This window comes from Dromaius novaehollandiae, chromosome W, assembly GCF_036370855.1.
Source record: "Dromaius novaehollandiae isolate bDroNov1 chromosome W, bDroNov1.hap1, whole genome shotgun sequence".
Taxonomy (NCBI): Eukaryota; Metazoa; Chordata; class Aves; order Casuariiformes; family Dromaiidae; genus Dromaius; species Dromaius novaehollandiae.
This window is the reverse complement of record NC_088130.1, coordinates 70298404-70318456: the sequence shown is the minus strand read 5'-3', so window position 1 is coordinate 70318456 and position 20053 is coordinate 70298404. Positions and strand designations below refer to the sequence as shown.

The following is a 20053-nucleotide window of genomic DNA, read 5'->3' as shown; positions in this document are numbered from 1 at the left end:
CTGTAGCTTGTTGGGAACAAAACCTTCTTGTCTCCCATCGCTCCCCGGCGTCAGGCGAGGTGGCCTCTGCTGGGAGCTGGAGAAGCTCCTGTTTCTTCCTTTCTTGTTCGTGGATTTCTCTGATGTTTCCTCACTCTCTTCTGGCATTTGGTGCTAGGATCCATCCTAAAACCAGCTCCGGTTTTCCCCCACTGCTCCCATCAGGAGAGTCCAGAATCTCATGTCTAGTCTGATGATTCCCCTCCGCGGGAGACGCAAAAGGGTCGGTGCTGGGCAGCCCTGTGGAGGCAAGCGCAGGGCTACCTCGTAGGGAGGTGGGAGCCCTAACGCCGTTGTACGAAGCCCTAATGAGAGGTATCGTGAAAGTCATTTGGAAAATTAATGTTGTTAAGCCTTAAAAACGATGAGTAGTACTCATTTTGAATAAGAAGAACACACTTAATATAAGAAAATCATATCATACCTTTACAAGCCTACCGAATATTTAAAGAGTGGCCACATACCACTTCATGCTGAAGAAGGCACCATTCAACCCTGAGCACCGAGCTCCTCTCCCCTTGCTTTCCTGGAAAGCCTTGCCCATGTGGCTGGGCAGTCCGTCCAAAACCCCCGGCCGCGGTCTGTGGCCTCCAGCGCTGGGCAGGATGGGCCTCTACTGGGAGCAGCGTTGGCTCGGCACTTACAAGGTCAAAATTAAGGGGGAAAAAAAAAGGGATTCCAAAAATAAGTACTTAAAATAGGTTCCCAATTCCACAGCCCAAATAAGTGGTTTGTTTGGGTTAGTTGACCACCAGCAACTTTCGCTGAAATCAGTGACACCGGCTTGGATTTACAGTTCTCCTGACTATATGATTTAAATGCCTAAATAAGGGCTTAGCTTAGGTTACCTACTTTATTTTTGCATCTTGATCCCAAGGAATTGCCCAAAAATGGCTATGCAATTATTTCTGCATATTTTATTAGTGAATGATAGCGGAGCTGCTCAATATCAGACCAGAATAATGACAGTTTTGTACAAGTCTTTCTCTTGTCTTTTACAAAAGAGATTCTTTGCAAGGAATTCTGGAAATACTGGTTACTGTTTTCAGCAGTGTGTTTTCAAATAATTTAGGAACTTCATTATAAATTAATTTGTTATTTTATGCTAGTTATAGTTTATAGTAGTTAATTTGCGTGGCTTTTCTTCTGGTTCCATTTGTTATTTAGGTCACTCAAGGCTGGTCTCCATAGGGGCACCAAAGCAGGTGTTTCCCCGTTTTATGCTGTTTCCCGCTGCTCAGCTATGTCAGCTGGTTGCAGGGGTTCCTCCTTCAGCTCCCGAGAATTCTGCGTTTCCAAAGAAAGTAGCGGTGGATGCAGGGCATCTTACAGAAAGGCTTGTTTCGTTACCATTCACACCTTTGCTTGATTCATTAATACGATTTAGTAATTAAAGCAGAAAAAAAGGACCGTGGCAGATGTGGACTCATACCTGATAATTATTCAGAAGTGGATCTAGTTAAGTATGTGTGTGTGAAACCAACATATACGTAATGTTAAACTGTGCGAAAGCCCAGGGGGTTGCATATATTTCTCCCGTTTTGCACCATGAAGTCACAGACCTTGAAGATGGCAAAGATCTCTGAGATCGACGGCTCTGTTGCCATGCCTTTGCAGGAATATTCCCGGCAGCAAGGGGCCGATCCTGGGCAAAATGCATAGCCAGAGGACTTGGAGGGGTTTCAGCAGGGTGATTTCCAGGATTGCTCCTCCTCCTGCTAATATGCAGTGCAGTCTCGCGTGTCCTAGCTCTTCTTTGGGGTGACTTCTCTATCAAGAGCTCATCACCAAGACTTTGTGGGAGGTTATGCTATTTTCTTCTCTTTTTGCTTGATTATTTCTTCTTTGGTCTTTAATAGGCTACTAATAATATTTACGCGTGTTAATAATAGAAATGTTCTGCGCTTCGCAAATTACCCAGTTTAAAAATGGTTTAATCAGGACCACTATTTAAAATAGCTAAGACCATGAGACTTCACAGAAAACGATTTTGGTGAACCACCTGTTCCTGTATAGCTGGTTTGATAGATCAGATAGGGACTTTAGAAGGGCTGTATGAAAATTGAAAGACTGCAATATTTAAAATTTAATAAAAAATAAAGTAAATCAAAGTAAAGTCTATAGTCAAACTCCTTAATTGTGATGCATTTGCTGAGTTTCCCTCTTCCATCGTCGGCCCTGCTCCGATGCCATATGGTCTACCATGGAACATTTAACTTGTCAGATATAATGGATTGTCCTGGAAGCAGATTTTTGCTTTGAGCGCTCGGCTCCTTTCTTGCATTTCACTCTCAGCTCCAGGCTGCAGGATGAAGGATTGTGGTGGAAATGCAAAGAAGAGACACACAGTTGATTCCCCTTAAGAGAGTGACCTATATGCCACAAAATTTTACCCACGTAAAGAGGCATTATCCCTGTCACTGACCCTAGCAGGCTGCATGTCAGAACCATTTAAATTTGTCTGGACTTAACAGATTGTGCAAATGTTTCAGAATCGAGTGCTTAGGAATAATAAAGGCTTGTCATTTCAACTTACGCACTGGCAGCGCTGCTCGCCGTGGCCAAGGGATGAGGAGTATTTATTGTGACCTACATGTAACCTAAGCTGCCTGCCTTGTAGACCTTGTAAATTAAGTTCATCTCCCAAGGCTACTGGAACTTAAAAAATATATTATCTGATAAGGGACCCAAATGCCCGTTACTCTCTGGGCTGGAAGGCGGAGGTTGAGGTTGGATGGGATCACTGGTATGGATGGGCCAGTAACAGCTAATTATTGCAGGTGTTTTGTGTCCTGCAGCAGAACAACTGAACATTTTCCCTTTATACATTTGTACCTATTTGAACATAGGGACTCTGGCGTATTTGGGAGAGGGGACCTCGCTCAGCAGCTGTGGGTGAAATACTTCCACTGGCAGATCCGTAAGCCTGGATAGACGTGACAAAGTTTTCCATTATGCAACTTCACCGAGCAATTTTGGAAGGAACATGACAACCAAATGACAAATTAATCCCTGGATCTATTCTTTTATATTTCCTCTGACTTAAGTAAAATAGGAAATAATGGAAATTTGACTAAAAATTGTAGGTATTACCATCCAATTTTGTGAAATAGTTCAAGAATTTAGGATAAAAATCTGGTTGCACTAAAGATGCTCAATTTTATTATTAATATTAGTGCAGCCAGTGTTTTGCCTATAGAGAATAACATGTTTGCGAATCAGGCAGGATTTTACGGCTCAGTTTAGCATTCCTTTCGCGTGTAAAGTTCGTATCGAGGAGTGATTTTTTTGCGTAAAGGTTATTGCATTTGCATTTGGGAGGGAAAGGTTCTGAGCAAAACTGCAGTGCAGCAGAGGTGAAAACCCCCTCGCAAAGGCTGGTTTTCCTGCGTGGGAATCGACATTCCCGGACAGTTTCTCAGGATGGAGCTTTTCTGGGCTTTGCCCTGGCAGTGCTGGGGCGTGCGCGTGCTGGTGCCATGAGTTTGCCAGTGCTCTCAGCCCAAGTTGCTTTCCCCGAAATGCTTAGGAAATGTCAGTTCTCGAGTGTACCAGTGTGATTGGGGTATGCATGCCCTCTGCTGGAGATTACCGACTGGAGACCACTGGGCATTTCCTAATATGCTACAATATATTTACCAGAACATTCCTGCTGTTTTGCCATACTCTTGGAAGCTCCTCGTTTGTTTTGTCTGCTTAGCTAATCCGAATGATCCCGTCCAAATTGTTTTTAAAAGGTCAAAATTACACCAACGAGAAATGCCAGAGATTTTTCTTAAATTTTCTTTTTGGGGTAATACTGCGGATAAACGAGATTCGTGCGGGAGTGCAGAAGGTGGTACCGTGGTGTGGCGCGGTGCGAGGTGTGCGGGGGCTCCGGCTGTGCCGCGCGCCCGCCGTGTCGCCGGGGCTCTGCCGTGGGACGTCTTCAGACGGGGCCGCGGTCCTGGCTGAGCGCGAAGTGTAGGCGGAGGACGAGGGTTACAAGTCTGCTGTCACTTCTGGATGAAACGCAGCCACCTGATAAGGGTGGATTCTGCCTGTCGCGATTAGATGTAGATTGGAGCCACGGTCGGGAAGATAAGGCTTTTGATCTCCTTATCCTTTCTCGTGTCCAACATGGTTTGTTTTAGTAGCCTTTTAATAAATGCTGCTAGATAGGCGGTGGTTTACAGACCGAAGATTTAAAGCCCGGACTTTGGCTGTGTCCCGGTTTATTGTCCTCCTCCGATTCTTTGTCTCTCCTGGCCGGAGATCCCTATCGTCGCCCCTGTTTGAAGCGGTCCTGGTTGCACCCCCAAGTGAAACCCCGGGTTTCCAGATACCCGACAGGGATCTGCCCTGCGCTCCCTCCGCAAACGGGGAGGCATCACCCTGCCATACATTTCGATTTAAAATAGTCCTACAAGGCTTGCTCGGGATAAAACAACACCCAGTACTGCACATTCAGTTCTTACCCACTGCTTTCAGGCCTGGCGTGTTATTACAGCATGCTTTTATTTGTCCCATATCTTCATGAAAATGTTGCCCCTTATTCTGCTTCTCTAGTATTTTATCATGATTTTGTATTTCTTTGTTTTCTGCTGCCTGTTTTCACCCCCCGCCCATCTTTTGACTACTGTCTGCTGTGGGAGCGAGTGGTGACCACGGGGCGAGCGGGGTCTTGCAGAGTTTCTGTTTCTTTCCAAAAAAAATTTGCCTGTATGCGGAGTTATACAGGTGTTCAGGCTTGGATGACGATAATTATTTCCTTTAGACTTCAATTCCATGCGCGTAAGGAAAGGAGAGGAGACTGAGGAGGCTGATGGAGTCAGATGCATCTGCGCTCCGAACACAGGGTTGTCTCAGATGAACGCTCTTCCCTTCCCCGGCTTTGGAGGTGAAGCGCACAGTTGTTCGTTAGTGAACATGGTCGTTAATTTGAGACCAGTGTCTGTGAGACAAACGCAGAGGTCCACGATGGTGGGGTTCCTTTCAAATTTCTTTAACTCATGAAATGTGATTTCTTCAACGGACACCGAAATAGTTGTTTCGCTTAAAGCCCTGATTCGTGCGCCTCGGAGAAGCTCGCCTTGGTTAGATGGCCGATCGCGGTGGCACCCTTCTTCCTCGGGGCGGGAGCGTCGGCTGCGCAGCCTCATTGCTTGCAGTGGCGTAGGCAGAGGCAAAGGGAGCATTTCACTGAAGCCTGGTAGAACATGGTCTTTGATGTGGTGTCTTCACGTTCTTATCTTTGCAGTTTCAAGCACAGTTTTGTCACAGCTATTTCATTTTAAGGGCACGCGAGCAGGGAAATCACATGTTGCCCTCTACGAGATGCTGTTCCTTGGTAGCGTAGAGAAATAGATGGAGCAATTTGCCTCGGTCTTTCGATCTGGGTCCCGTTTTCATGAACCAAGACCAGTGGCAAAAAATGAGCCCTGTGTTTTCCTGCGGTGGCTGGACACGGGCAGCAGCGAGAGCCATGCCCAGGCCCGCGGCGCGGCGCGAGGAGCCGGGTCATGCAGAGCGGGCTGGCGCGCGTGTCGGCATGCACTACTGCAATCCACGTTACAAAATATTATATCTATATATCTATATTTACATGCACACATATATGTAGTGTGCGGACGTAAGGCCGTAGTTTGGCTTTAGGGCTATCTGGGAATTAACCTTGTTGTTAAGCATAAGCACTAGACCAATGAGGCGAGTCTGGTGAAGGACCACTTGAGCTCTGAATTTCCTTGCTTTAGGTTGCTCGAGTCGCATCTGCAGCATTATTTTAGTATAGGTTTTAGGATTTAATTTCCTTTGCATGTTGATGGTACTGTTTCTTAAAAAAAAGAAACCTCCCTTTGTGCTAGCACTTGCTGTGGCATTATAATGTCTCTTTAAGAAGCATTACTGTTTACTGCGCATCAGCGTAAGGGGAAAAATCATCTCTTGTGTCAGAAAGATCTCCTTCCCCTAGCATTGTGCTCACCTGGGCTGTGATGGCATTGAAATTATTGGGATTCTGTCCCTTTAGCTTTGGTAGGGCATGTGCTGCGTGCAGGAGCTCATTGATTTCAGTGGGGTTTTTCCTGGAATAATTCATCATTCTATACAGGTTTTGGCGTGATTTCTGTGCTAAAATTAGTTGGGTTTTCAGACCTCTGGGGCTGGGAGCCTGGGTGTCACAGTGCAAAGGGGCTGCGCAGAGCTGGGCAGCAGGTCACCTAGGGCCGGCACCTGGAGGCAGGGTGGTCTTCACGTGCGCTGGTGAACGCGGAGATGCTTCCCGTCCTCCTCTCTCCCTGGTGCCCACTCCCTCGCTTCTCGTGCACCCAAACCTCAGCAAGCATAAAAAATAAAAATAAATGCAAGAACTGTAGGTTATTGAAGTAAACTGCTTCATGGTCCTCATAATAATGCAAACACCGCCTGCCACAGCTGATAATACATAAATGACGATGCACAGTGTAAAGACGGACGGGGAGCTATAAAGTTTAGCCCATTCTCCGGTTGCTCAGAACTTTCCCCAAAATCGTCTCCCAGCTGCGTGTTTCTCGTGTCTGGTCCTGCTTCAGAGGTGAATCCTCCCTTTTTTTGTCGTTCCCTTCGGAGGAGTCAGCCAGGCTCCTTTCAGCGTGCGCTGGAGACACAGGGCATTGGGAAGAACGATAAAGAATAATTTTGAGAAATGTTAGAAATGCTGTAATAAATTAAGAAATAAGTTTAAGCCAAATTGCAGACCTGAACAGATCCAAATTCTGAGCCATTCACATTCCCATCCCTGATGTAATTACTTTTTTTCCTTTTTTAAAGCATCTTTGCCTTCTTTCAGTCTAACCAAGAACTAAACCCCAAATGTAGGGCACTGGAAACCCGAATCAGAATATTCTGGTTGAACTCGTCTCTAAAAAAAAAATGTCAAACATGAAATCAATGCAAACATTGAACCCGAATCATTTATAGAAACAGCTTCACTTCCCTTTTCTGTGCAGACGGAGAGAGATGCCTCCTGCCTTCCCGTTCTGCCTACGAGCACGGAGGCGAGGTGCCCCCTCTCCGGGGCCGGGAGGGGAGCGGGGGGAATCAGACGACTTGCATTTGTGCTCTGCAAGTTGCTTAAATTTTCTACTTAATTTGATTAATTTTTCAAATTGCACCATGGAGAGGCGAGTGGCTTCTTCGTGGATTGACTGGCAAGCCTGTGCTGCTTTATTTTGTGCAGCCCAACAAAAATGCCAGCAAAATATTTATGGAGCAATCATTTGAGTTTGGCGGAGACCATCGGTAGTTTTTCCTGCAGTATTTGGAGAGCACAGTCTCCGGCTCGGTGTGCTTGCAGGAAGCAGGAGCTGCCTGTAGTCCTTTCTTTGTCTCCCCTTTGAGTGGCATGCATTGTGCCAACCGATGGAGGACGTATACATACATATATATATTTACACACGCACTGGGTTGTTACTTCAGATAATCATGAAGATGCTTTTTCTGCATTGCCTTAAGAATAAGTGTGTGCTTGAAAGTTATTAACCAGCCTTTGCAGGTCAACTTCTTCGGCGGAGCTTTGCTTCAGTCGCCAGCTCCTAAAGCCACGTAAGGATATATATTTTGTTGCGTGTGCAGAGTGCGAGGAGCAAATGGCACGTTTTCACATTTGGTCCTCTAGGTAGAAAAATTAATCGGATGTCTGGCAAGATTTGTTATTCGTCTGTATTTCAAGCTTCCTTTTTTTTCTTCTTTCTTTTTTTTTTTCCCTCGGCTTACGACAAATATTACTAACGGGTACTTTTAGGTTTTAAAATATGGACAGCAGTACTCCATGCAGTAAAAGACTTGAACGATTAATGCTACCCTTATGCCTCTTTTGAGTAGTTTTAGCCATGGGGCTTGGCACTGCCACCGTTGTCTTTGTGCCAAAAAATATCCGCAGCGGCTGCCGCATTCTCGTACTGGAGGGTTGTCTCGAAAAAGCCGCAGTGAGCGTGCCGCCGCGCTCGGCTCGGCTCGGCTCGGCTCGGCTCGGCTCGGCTCGGCGCCCCGTCCTGCCCGGCGCCCCGTGCCCGCTTCCCCGGCAGCTCCGGCTTGGGGGGCACCAGCGGTCGCTCCGGGAGCCTGCTCGCGCACGGGATCGCAAATTTTATTAGCTGAGACGAATGTGCCAGTGAATTTTAAGCAGAGCGTCGACATCAGGGCTGTAGCTGATTTGAAACGGACAGTTTATACAAAAGGTATTTTCTCCCCTAGAAAATGAAGCATCGTTACAGAAAGTGTGGTAATTTCATAACAGCAGTTGATAGTGAAAATCTGCGTGTGTATACCCTTTTAAGGGTTTCCTGACTTTTTCCTAATTTTTTCGTTAGCCGATCCCAGCAGCGAGGGCAGGTTTCTGGCTGCGTGCGGGAACGGCAGCAGCAGCAGCAGCAGCAACAGCCGTAATAAAGTTAAAGGCTCCCACTCGCCACGCGCTCGCTCCCCGAGCTGCCTGCGCGGTGCTGAAGGGGGATGCTGGAGATGCAGTCTTTATGGGGAGCATAATCCCCCCAAAAAGTCCGTCTCCCGCTGGCTGCTGTGGCGCGTTGGTACCTCGCAGGCTTCGGCAGAGCCCTGGCCGAGTGCCCATTGATGTCATGGAAACACTCAAATTACTGAGAATGATTCATGTCTGTGCTGTTCTCCTATCCTCCCCCACACAAATAGAAGTAGATTTTAACCCTGACAACTTGTAATTTGCAGCGGGTTTATTTTTGTATCTGGATAAATATTTTTTCACAACTGAAATTAAGACGAGGCTGCCGATGCGGCGGCAAGGACGGGCGCCCGGGGCGGGGGCCGCGGGGCGCTGGGGCTCGGCCCCCCCGGGCGCCGCGCTTGCGGCTCTGCGCCGGGGCTCCAGGATTCGCGATTAAAACATGTCCCTGCGTTTTCCTCCTCGGAGCCACGCGGGAGGGCGGCGGCAGTCCGGGCGCGTCCAAGTGCCCTATGCATCGCAAATAAATTCTGGAGGTTCCCGTGGTCGAGTCACGAGATCGTGCAAAAAACCAACCACGCGACAAAAACAAGCTACAGATCCTTAAATTATTTTGAAGGGGAAAGCTAATATTTTACCCCAGACCTTACCGATAGCACGTGTAGGTGGAGGTCAACCACAGCAGCCGCGTGTTAAGGCTTGGTGGGTTGGTTCAGGTGTGCGTGTGCCGTTTGGGGGATGGCCGGGACGAGCCCCGCGATGCTCCTCGCGCCGGTCCCGCGCCCGGCTGCGGCCTCGCGGCAGCCCCGCTCCCCCCGGCCCGTCCCGCTCCCGTCTTCCCGCTGCGGCAGCACCTTCCTCCTCCTCTCTGAGCGTGGCAGGGCTGCCGCCGCGAGGGTCTTGCGTCCGCGTTATAAAGACTTCCTGGGGGGAAAAGGGAGGAAAAAAGAGGTGGTGGCACGGCGGCACGCGGGAATTTTCCCTGCGGGAAGCAGCGCCCGCTTTGCACCTGTAAACAGCGCTGGGAAAGCCCCGTGGACATCATATAAAGCGCTCGGAGAAGATACGTGCACGCCTTTTAATACCTGTTTTAATTAATTTGTTTATTTTTCTTAACAGGTAAAACAGAAAGGGGTTCATACTCCTCGTATGGAAGAGACTCGAATTTACAGGGTTGCCACCAGGTAAGTGGAAACCTGCTTTGCGGAGGGCTTGTGATAGACAGTCCGGTAAACGAGCTTTGCTTCTTAAGCTCGTTCGCCCTCGAGTTAGGCTCCGTCGGACGCAGGAGCGATTGCAAGCGCGCGTTGCTCAGAAATGGTCGGTGCTTGCAGACGCTTCTTCTGCACCTCCCGGCCGAGCCGTGCCGCCGCGCAGCTCCCGCCCGCAGCCCCGGCTTCGCCTGGCCACTGCCGTGAATTCTAGTTCGCCTCGAATCTGTATGATGTTGTGTGAAAACAAGGTTGTATTGAGGGATAAAAATGTCTGTGAAAATATGATTTGTTGTCCCTTTTTGTTTCTGAATTGTTTTTGGCTGGAAGTCAAGGCCAGCAGGCTAACAGCAAAGCCGTCTCAAGGGAAGCATGCGTGAGCTAGAAAAATAAGAGTAGTTTAATTAAATAATAAAAAGCCAGTGTAATACAAAGGTATAGCATGTGTGCGTGTGTGCCTCTGTGCACTTTGCATTTGCATACTTTTAAGTCTCCAGAGAAAGTCTGAGTCTAAAAATACTATCAATAACCAAAAGTCCGTGCTTTGTTTCAAGACAATTGATTTCCTTAAAAGACACTTTCTTTTCACTTTCAGTAGCAATATGAATCGTACGTTCAAATTCATTTTGTTTTTTGAAGAGTGCTAGGCCTCCTTTCCTTTTTATAAGTGCAGTAGCTTCTTACTTTGGAAAACTATTGAAAGAATTTAATAGCCTTCTTAATATTCAAGGCTTTATTATGCATAAATCTGCCAGGAAAAAAAGAAAAATCGGCCCCCAGAATGCCTGCTGTTTCCCCACAGGACAGGGAAATACTTGATCCCTGCATCACTTTTGTACATCCACATCCTTTAATAATATGGGGAAACTGTTTTAGGCTGTTTCAGCTGGAACAGCTTATTGGGGCCAGGTTCCCTCGCTGCCCCGGAGCCCCTGCGCTCTGAGTCGTCGCCAGCTCGGTGCCGTTTGGGGAGGTTTCCCGCGCAGAGGTTTGTACGCCGGGCTCGGGTTGGGTTGGAAGGGGCAGCAAAGGTGTTCTGCTGCCTGGTTTAAGGCAAAACTGTGCATTTTTAATTCTGCGTGGAACAGAGTGGAAGGACGTGGAGATTCCTACTAGTGGCAGTTTACAAACCGAGCTGTGAAAGTAGTCTTATTGATGCATTTAACATCCACATACATCACTATTTATTGAGACAACAAACGACTTACTGATTTCGACTGAATTGCAATAACCAGAGCAGGTGAATGCAGATCACACACATACCTCTGTCTTTACCTGATTCCCAACAACTGCAGTAATTCTTAGTTAATTTTAGCAACCAGCCCTTAAAATCCTTGCATGCCTTTGCTTCCTATTGCGGAGAGCTAGCAGGATGACTCATCTTCCCAGTCCTCGCATAGCATTTGGGAATTTGTGCCTCACATGTGGTCTCACCGGCCCCCGGGCGAGACCCTTCGCTGCAGCCCCGGGCACCTGGGGTTCCCCGGTGCTTCAGGGCTGGGTCTCATCTGAAAACATATCTTCTCTTTGTTGCATTCTGCTTTTAGTTTTGCTTACAATCTTGCTGTATTTGAATGGTCTTGTATTACTGAAAGGGAGTTAGAAATTGTTTCAGCATTCAAAATGACACTACAGCTTAATAGGTTGTGTGATCTGTCCATTTTGCATGAAGTCTGAGACGCAGTAAGACGACTCATACTGCAATCCGCACGGATTCGTGTATGCACGGGGTGTTTATGGATGTCTGCTGGTCACAGGTGTGGATTTCCTTTGATTTGGGGGTAAAAAGATAAACTTGGAAACTAAAGGCAGGGATGCAACTGTGAGCTCGGGGAGACAATTTACCAGAAACAGATCATTTTTTTTAGCATCATCAGCTTCAGGACCCAAAGTGAGCCTGCATCTCGCATAGGTTCTCTACAGTAGTGGCGAGTGACCTAGAGTCAGTGTCAAAGAAGTGTCCTGCACCCAAATATACCCGATAGCAAACGGCAGAAGAGTGACTAGGCGCTGATGGGATTGCAGCATCACGGTGTGCCCGACGCGAGCCGTCCGGGGGCTGTGCAGGGCCTTGGCGGGCTGCGGGCTGCCCCCGCCGCACCGGTGCCGCCCCGCAGAGCCCACGTGGACCGTGCTGCCCGCCGGCGCTGGGGACCGAGGGGTGGATCGCCACGGGGTGAAACTCCGAAAGGGGAACTGCCGGCTCATCACCGCGCGCAGGGCGGTTGCCTGGAGAAACCGGCAGCCCAGGTTCCTCTTTTTTGTTCAAAAAAGCACCAACTGCATGAAGTGTCCACGGCTGTTGCTGGTCACTGGATTTCTCTTTGGTCCAGAACACAGAAGAGGTCGAAACCTTGAAACACTGATACGCGGCAGCCTTTTGGCAAGCTATTGCCCGCTCCGGGAAGGAGAGCACGAGCCCCGGGGGGCAGCCCGAAGCGGGGCACCGCTGAGCACCACAACACCTCTGCCCACGTTCTCCGTGCCAGCAGAATAGGTGTTGCCAGGATCCTGGCACGGGTGCATCACCTATTGCAGTAAAGCGATCCCGTAGCTGAGGTTATAGCGCGAGAGTGAATGCATTTCTTTTTCTGGATGATGTCTCTGAATGATCATGCTGTGCATTTCGAGGGATGAGTTTCCGCAGAAGTCAGCTGGTATGGACGCTGTTCTGCTATCTGTGTGGGTTGTTCAGTTGTAGCTCCGTGGCCATGCTCCGTGCTTGCATAGAGCCAGTGAAGATTCAATGGGGAAAACTTGCTACCCTGCCTGCTCACTCTTCATCTACTCACTCTTCTTTTCTCTGGTTTCATTCATGAAAATTTGAGGAATATTAGGGAAATATTAACAAAAAGTACAAATAATGAATAGTCCCATCCATGGAATAGGGTCTTTCTTCCTGCCATATGCATGCAGGCTCTTGAAATGTGTTGGAAAAGTGGATAAAATAGATGACCAGTGCTCCAGCAGGAAGGAGAAAAAACATTTCTAAAATGAGAATCCCTTGAATTCCCGCAAGGTACCGAAGGAATAATGCTTAGTGCTGAGGCTGGGCCATCTGTTGTCTGTTCTCCAGGCTGCAGAACTATCAGGATCCACCAAATTATTAAGGAGTATGAACCTTTGGGCTTAAAATAAAGCGAAAAGCTACAAGTCTATTGCAAGATTTCCGGGATGTGTTTTCATATCTATTAAAAAAGATTAGCTTATCTAGACAGACGATATTGAAGGAAACTTAGTGAATTCCAAAGCAAATGCTGGTGGTAACACTGCGGATAGTTCAGGAGACCCTGAAGCGTTCAGTTGTCTTAGGGACTTGAGGAGCAGGAGTTGTTGTGCGCGTGCCTTTTTCCCAAACGCGAGAGGAGAGTGCAGATTTTGTTGATTTCTGAAAGGTAAATTGCCACCTCCAGATGTGCTGCATTGCTCTCTGCAGATGAGTTCCTGGAACAATTAAGGAAAACTAAATACCTAACGATATTGAACTTGCTACCTATTAATCTTCTGGTAGGGAAAAACCCAACAATCTCTCTCCACGCAAACCGCAGCCGTGAGCTGAGGTTTCCATCCCTGTTCACAGCAACGAGAGAAGAGGGCAGATACACAGCGACCCGTTCACGTCAAGATGGTTTTTATTTCAGAGCCAAGGGCCCAATTCTGCTCTCACTGAAAACCATAGCGAATGCAACACTGATTACAGTGGGGATGGAAGAAGGCGCATCTTGGGACCTATTTAATTCCATTAGAGACAAGTCACCTAAGAAACATGTACTGAAGTTGTTGTCAAGACACTTTTGAAACACTGGCTTCCCTGAAGTTAATGACAAAAATCTCATTTCGTTCGGTAGAGTCAGGAGTTTGCATGTTGTCTTAATTCTGTGCTACTTACCATTTCCCCAAAGATCGATTTTTTTTTAACTGTGCTGATTTGGGGGGGATTAGTAAGGCAGCAGGATTAAGAAAAGTTTGCCCATTTTATTCCTCCAGCCGTTTTTCTGGTTTCCTGTATTATTCTGTGTTATTGGTTTGGCACTCGGATTGTAAATAAGAGCCTGCACTCCATAATGAAGGGCAATACATCTGCTTCTTTATTCAAAGAGCTTAATGTAAATCAGCACTTTCTAGTACAGTTAAAGCTGGTAAAGCCAGAAAGCGTTATAAGAAAGAGGAGCTTTGCTGCGTCAGCGCTCGGGGCGCGCGGATGGGTGCGAGGGCGCGCGCGGACTTCGCCGTGGGAACCGTGAAGCGGCTCCCGAGGGATGCGAGCGCATTGTTCAGGCTGAAGGATAAACTTGTGTAAATCACAATGCTTTGGTTTCCCAAATGACAGATAAAAATGAGGGGTTGCGTTAATTCTGCAGTGTTTATAAAACATTGATATTCCTTGGTGCAAGAGGATCTGGATATACAAAATACTGTTATTAGACTAATAGTAACGTGTGCTGCTTAGAGTACCATGGATCCACTAATCAGCTAATAGTCGATAGGACCAACTTTGAATAATCCAGAGCTATTGCGCTTTTCTGAGCAATAGTTAATTCAAGAAAGCAATGAATAAAGAGAACTGTAAAATGAGCTTGATGGCCAGAAAACACTCCCTAGATTTCCAAGGCAACACAAAATTAGACAGTTCTTTTAAAATTTGGACTGTGCCTTTCTGGCAAATGCACAGTAACTGATATTTAGTTTTCAAGGTGTTTTAACTTAAAATAAAATCCAAAAATCGTAAGGTGACTTGTTTTTGCTACTAACACTTTTGGAAAGGGAGTCTAAATGTTGTCTTTGGATGTACTGATCTACTTGATGCTCAAGAAATGCTCTCCAAAGCCAGCTGGAACCATCCCACTTCTAAAAGCTGAAGCTGGAATGAAGTGTTAAGGTGAAAGCTAGTGCAGTTATATATACTCAGCCAGCTTAAAAAAAAGTTCTGCTTCTATAATGTAATAAATTGCATCCAGAATGAGAACATACCTGCTAGCCTTAAGCTTGATTCAAGATACTGTGGTAAAGGAAAAGGCTGATCAACAGAATGACTTCTTTCTGCCTGCCTTTTCCTTGAGCCTTTTCTTCCCTAGCTTGTTGCATTCCTACGCTCCCTTTTCTCACCCCGAAGTCTCAAATCCCATGCCTCTGGAAGGAGAGCCAGACGGTTTCCAGGAACATACGGTTAAGGGCATGGCAGGCTATGAGGTCAAGTGAGTATGCCAATTCTGGCGTAGGTTTCTAGAAATTCACTTAAAAGTTCATGTAGACCCAACCTGAGTTAAAGCCTCTTGTAGCTGGCAATGTTCTTCTGTATGTTTTTCAATTGGATCTGGCTCCAAGTATTTACTGGACATTACAGTCCTCCTTGGCTCTGTCGTGACGTCCTTTCTCCTGCATGATCTTGGCTCCTCTCTGCTCTTTCGCGTCCCACCTTTTCTCTCCTCTGCGGTGGGGTGGCACGGGTAGGAAGGTGGGAAGTTAGGTGGGGGCAGCCTGAGGGGTGGACACCTGGGGAGGCTGAGAGGAGGCTTTGGCACGTGGTGGGGCTTCCTCAGAAGGTTTTCTTATTAGATACACATGGCCTTTTGTGCTCTCTGTGTTACAGCCAACACAGAGGGGAGAAGTCTTTGGCTTTGCTCCCTCTGAGCAGGTGGCAGCATGGCAGACACGCTTTCCACTTCACGCGGAAATGCCCCCTTTGCCATCCCTTTTCCATTCCCATCAGTTGCAGTAGGATTCTTTGAACCTTTCCCATCGAGGAGCAGAAGGAAAGCCTTAGATTTTAATTCTTGCATGTTTGAGGTTCGTTGAGCATAACGGAGGGAGTATATGATACACCTTTTGTATAGAAATAGTAGAAATATTGCTGGAAAACCTTAAAATGAGTATAATGGAAGTGAAAGGATATGCAGATTCCATGGCAAGCGCATATAAATTAATTTAGCCTGGCTGCCTGTGCCTCCGTGTCTGTGTGTCCAGTGAGTGTGTAAATCCTTGCATAACAGTGCTCTCATGCTGAGAAGGGAGTGGACAGAAATAGCTGTTGCCCATTTTCTTTTTCCTTCCAGAAGTACTGGGACTTCCTTTTTCTGCTGTGAATTATTGAGCTGTTGCAGCGTCTCTAATTATATGAAGAGCAGTCCAGCAAAGACAGAAGGGGAAAAAAAGCAGGAGGGATTATGTTTTTATCTGATACATACTTTTGAAAGGCCTTTCCTCAGTGCTTCATTCAGCATGAGGTTGAGACTAATGCGTATTCTAAAACAGGCTTCTGTTTCAAGGCACTGAAGAGTGGCTATTACAAAGATCCCTCTGGTAGCATCACACAGGGGCTTCCCACGTTGCAGAGACCTCACTGCACAAATGTCGTCCCACGCATTCAGATGCTTTTGGTTTCTTTCAACTCGATCAGCAACACTTTCTCCAATATCTTGTAAAGCACTTTTTTTATAGTGGCCTGACCACATTTTGGTAGGAAATAGCAGAAACGATAGCATTCTGGTGTCAGCCAGGGAAGGTGTCAGCAGAGGTGCCGCGTGTGCCTGCGTTCAGAGCTGCTGCGTTCAGAACCGCTTCTAATTTATACTTTGTTCGTGAACATCAGGGCAAAGAATCTCTCAGTTTTATTGGTATTGTATACAATAAGTTATTAAATTTCATCTCTGTAATACACCTGCAGTAAAATAACAAAACATTACTGCACTTAAGGAACATGTGTGTGTGTTGCAATGTTCCACCCCTCCCTTCCAAACAGCTGCTTACGGATTTCAAGATCCGTTGTATATATTCCCCAGAGCCCACCTCTAATAATCGAGACACATCTGCCATTGCAGTATTATAGGCATATGTAGTTTTATTGAAAGCTATACCTGTATATAAAAAAAATTAAATAACTCCTACCTCAATTAAATTGGCAAGCTACCTTTTCTGAAGATCATATCGCAGACCTCTTGAGACACAGCGAGTTCATTTTATTCTTCTCTTACAAATTACTTAGTATTTTTTTGCTTAGTCAAATAACTAGATTTCCTCACATTTTGGTGGCAAGATTCCTTCACCTATAATAATTTCTTCTTCATTCTCTCTCCCTAGAAAAACACACAAAAACTACACTAAGATGACAAAAGATACCCAATGTACCAAGGAATTTAGACTCCTGCAAAGTCTATCACTAATCCTTTTTTTGTGATTAGATATGAAGTGTCAGTGCCCTTAACACAAGCTACAGAGCTTTGTTTATTTGTTTTTAAATATTTGAACACGCTGACTTCTTGACTGGGCAATATGTACTTACCAGGCACAGCTGTGTGTGGATGTGATATGCTCCAGAAGAAATGTGGTGCAAAAATAAAATTAGGCTGTATTGTAAGTATAGCCTTTGGCTAAACTAAATTCAAAGAGAAAAAGAAGTGGTTCCTTGCCACTTGAGTCCAGAGTTTGCCCTCAGCTGGCACGGCGGTGCTGGCCGCTTGCGTAGGTATCACCGTGCACTTGGGGTGAGGAAGCGGAGTGGAGCCTCAGCCCGGTTTCTCTGGCTTTGTCAGTGCCCAGAGGGGAACAAGCAAGATTAATAAGCGAAATTCTGGCCACTGTCTGTGGCCAAGTCCCGTTCGCACCAGCGGGGCTGGGGAGCAGCATTGCTCTTAGTAGCTTCTGCTGCCCTTTATGGTTTGAGAAGGTCTGCCTCCGTCTTAGCTGCTGCACGAGCATCTCGCTTGGGGAGGTGGAATCATTACTTCTGCTCCAGAAGTTCGTTCTGGCGCCCATAAACTATCCTCCCGTGATCACGGGTACATTGCGGACTAATGTTTTTGATGTTACAGCACTAAAATAATGACATAAGAGATAAAATTTCCATGTTAATCAAATGTATTAAAAGAACAGACTTAAGTTCAGATGTCTGAATGGCTCATTTAGCAGAATTCCTCATGCATCCAGAAAGACACGGTTTCATTGTCCATATCATAATTGAAGAAACGCTAAAACCCAACACTGCAATTTAGTGGTAAAAGGCAGCGCTTTTCTCCCGGCCCCTGGGTTCAGATGTTAAACCGAGGGCTATTTTGTTGGCAGGGAGCGTTCCAAGGGCGCCTTCGAGAGCTCATAACCTGGCAACAAAACAACACCGCTGTTCGCGATGTGCCGTGATGGGTTTAGGTTGTGGCTGAGCGCTAAGAGGAGCCTGCTCGGCCTTTGCGGTCGCCGCGCTCAGACTCGCCGCGCTGTCGCGGAGGTGAGCGCTCCGCAGAGGGGACAGCGATGCCACCGCGCTGCGCTGCTCGTTGCTGGTTCAGATGTGGCCGGTGTTTGATGGAAGACCATCATTTTCCGTTTGACGGAAGAGGGGAGGCTGCTTTGAGGACGAATGCTGGCAGTGGTCAGGACTGGGGATGGACCGTGAGTGCCTCAGTGTCCAGGGCTGATCGATGGGGATGCTGCCCTTGGCATGTATGATATGGCATGCTGGGTAGGCTGCAACTGCTTATAGGCATCTTTTAATTTTGCTGATAAAAGTATTATAAACCCTAAAAAGTAAAGAAATGAGCTGCTGGAGTAATGGCCGAAACCATTTTTATTGCATACTTGTCTTGGTGCAGACAGGGGCTCTCACGAACCATTCGTTGCTTCCCGCGAAGCCAACAATCTTCTGTACCTCCTTGTGCTCCTGCCGTAGTGGTGAACTACCTGTTTCTTTCCCTCTCCCCATTAATAAGCCGTGATGTCCCTGAATGAGTCCAGTAACCAGCACGCTAGACACACTGGCTTTCCAGTTCAGCCAGTTGCAGGGTAACGACGGTCCAGCCAAGCGCTGCAGCAAAATATTGCTCTTTGCGCCAACAAAAAATCATATTGCTGTGGTGGCTGTGAGAGCATGTACATAGTCTCGCTGAAGATGCTGTAATTTGAGAGCTTCAGTCACAGAGCAGTTGGGGTTGTCTGGGAGCCCTGCAGGTCTCCTGGTCCAGCCCTGCTCCAGCAGGGAGCTGGGACCGTGTCCATTGGGTTTGAATATCTCCAAGGATGGAGACGGTACCACCTCTCCGGGCCACCTGGCCCGACGTTCAACCACCCTCCCAGTAAACAGGTGTTTCCTTGTGTTCATCCAGGACTTCCCCTGCTTTGGTTCATGCCTGTTGCCTCGGGAGCGGATCCGTTGATCGAGTGTTTTGGATTCGAGTCCCAGAATTTTAAATGAAGCTCCAGTTTCACTGGCAATTTTCTGGGAACATCGAGCGAGGAGAAGGCACACGTGTGCAGACACGCATGCACGACACACCGCCACGTGCTGTGCTAGCACTGACCGAATGTCCTGGCCAGCTCGCGGGAGGAGCTGCCTGCTGCCAGCCTTCTTCTGGTCCTCTCCCCTGGTTCTCCACCATTTCAGCTCCAGGGTCGTCCATGATTTAGTCAGGATCTGTGCTAGCTAAGACAGCTATTAATTCTTTTCTACAATTCGCAGAATTTCTCTCTTGCTTTGCAAACTTCCTTACATTATTTGCTGTTGCAGTTTAGACAATCTGAAAGTTGTCCAAGTCTCTCCAAGTCTCAAAGTCTAGCACTTCTCCTTAGCTTTCGCTTTGCATGGGCTAATAATTATTTTTTAAGTCCTTCAGATACATAATTAAATAGTTCAGTACATGAATGCACTGCGAAATCAGTGTTTTCGCAAACAAATGACATGCCTTTAGACAGCAAGAAATTGTAAGTCCTGCACAGCCGGTAGAAGTTTTGTGCCTGTGTTGCTGCATGCTCTTTGGGAAGGTCCAAATGAGTTGTTAAGTTATTGTTAAGAGTTTTCATACTCCAGTAAACCCTCGCCACCTCATTTTCACATAAGCTTTTTAACTTCTTTCTTATTAAAAGCTGGAGAAAAAAGGAATAGATTTGCCTTCCCCTGGAAAGCCTGTGCCCTGCTCGGGCAGCGGTGCCAGCCTCAGCCGCGCTCCCGGCTGCCTCGGCGTTGACCTTGGGTGAGCTCCTGTTCCAGGGACCCTCCGGCCCCGCTTCCCTGTTACGCAACTCCTTCCTTTGCTTTTTGGCTTGGGAAAGGAGCAATTACGTTTGACAAGTAGAGATTTCAGGGAACGTATGAGAATATGAATCTTGCCATCTATTTATGTATGGAATAATTAAAAACAATGACTAAGTTCTGCTATCATCCTTCCTAAAAAAAGACAACCCTCAGATACCTCAGGCGCACAGGCGATATCAGATGGCTCCGTAGTTGTCATGGAGCAGCCCCTACTTCTTTTTCTAATTCTTCCTCTTCTCACAACCGAAGATGATTTTTCAGCTTGTTTTAATCCGATATAAACATATTTTTGCAGGGCAGCGGGGTGCACTGCGTTCCGTGTGCGTGGGGTTTAGGGTGCTGAGCCGCGCC

The 20053-nt window shown here is 47.0% G+C and overlaps 1 protein-coding gene across 17 annotated transcripts in view; it reads left to right on the top strand.

Annotated features, from left to right (window-relative positions):
- Window positions 1-20053, top strand: part of LOC112994500 (transcription factor 4) — a 208706-nt gene that overhangs the window by 91988 nt on the left and 96665 nt on the right. For all 17 annotated transcript variants that reach the window (XM_064500923.1, XM_064500916.1, XM_064500913.1 and 14 more), the window contains one exon: window positions 9593-9657. In XM_064500923.1, coding sequence (XP_064356993.1) covers window positions 9593-9657 — 65 coding nt within the window. The remainder of the gene's footprint in view (window positions 1-9592; window positions 9658-20053) is intronic.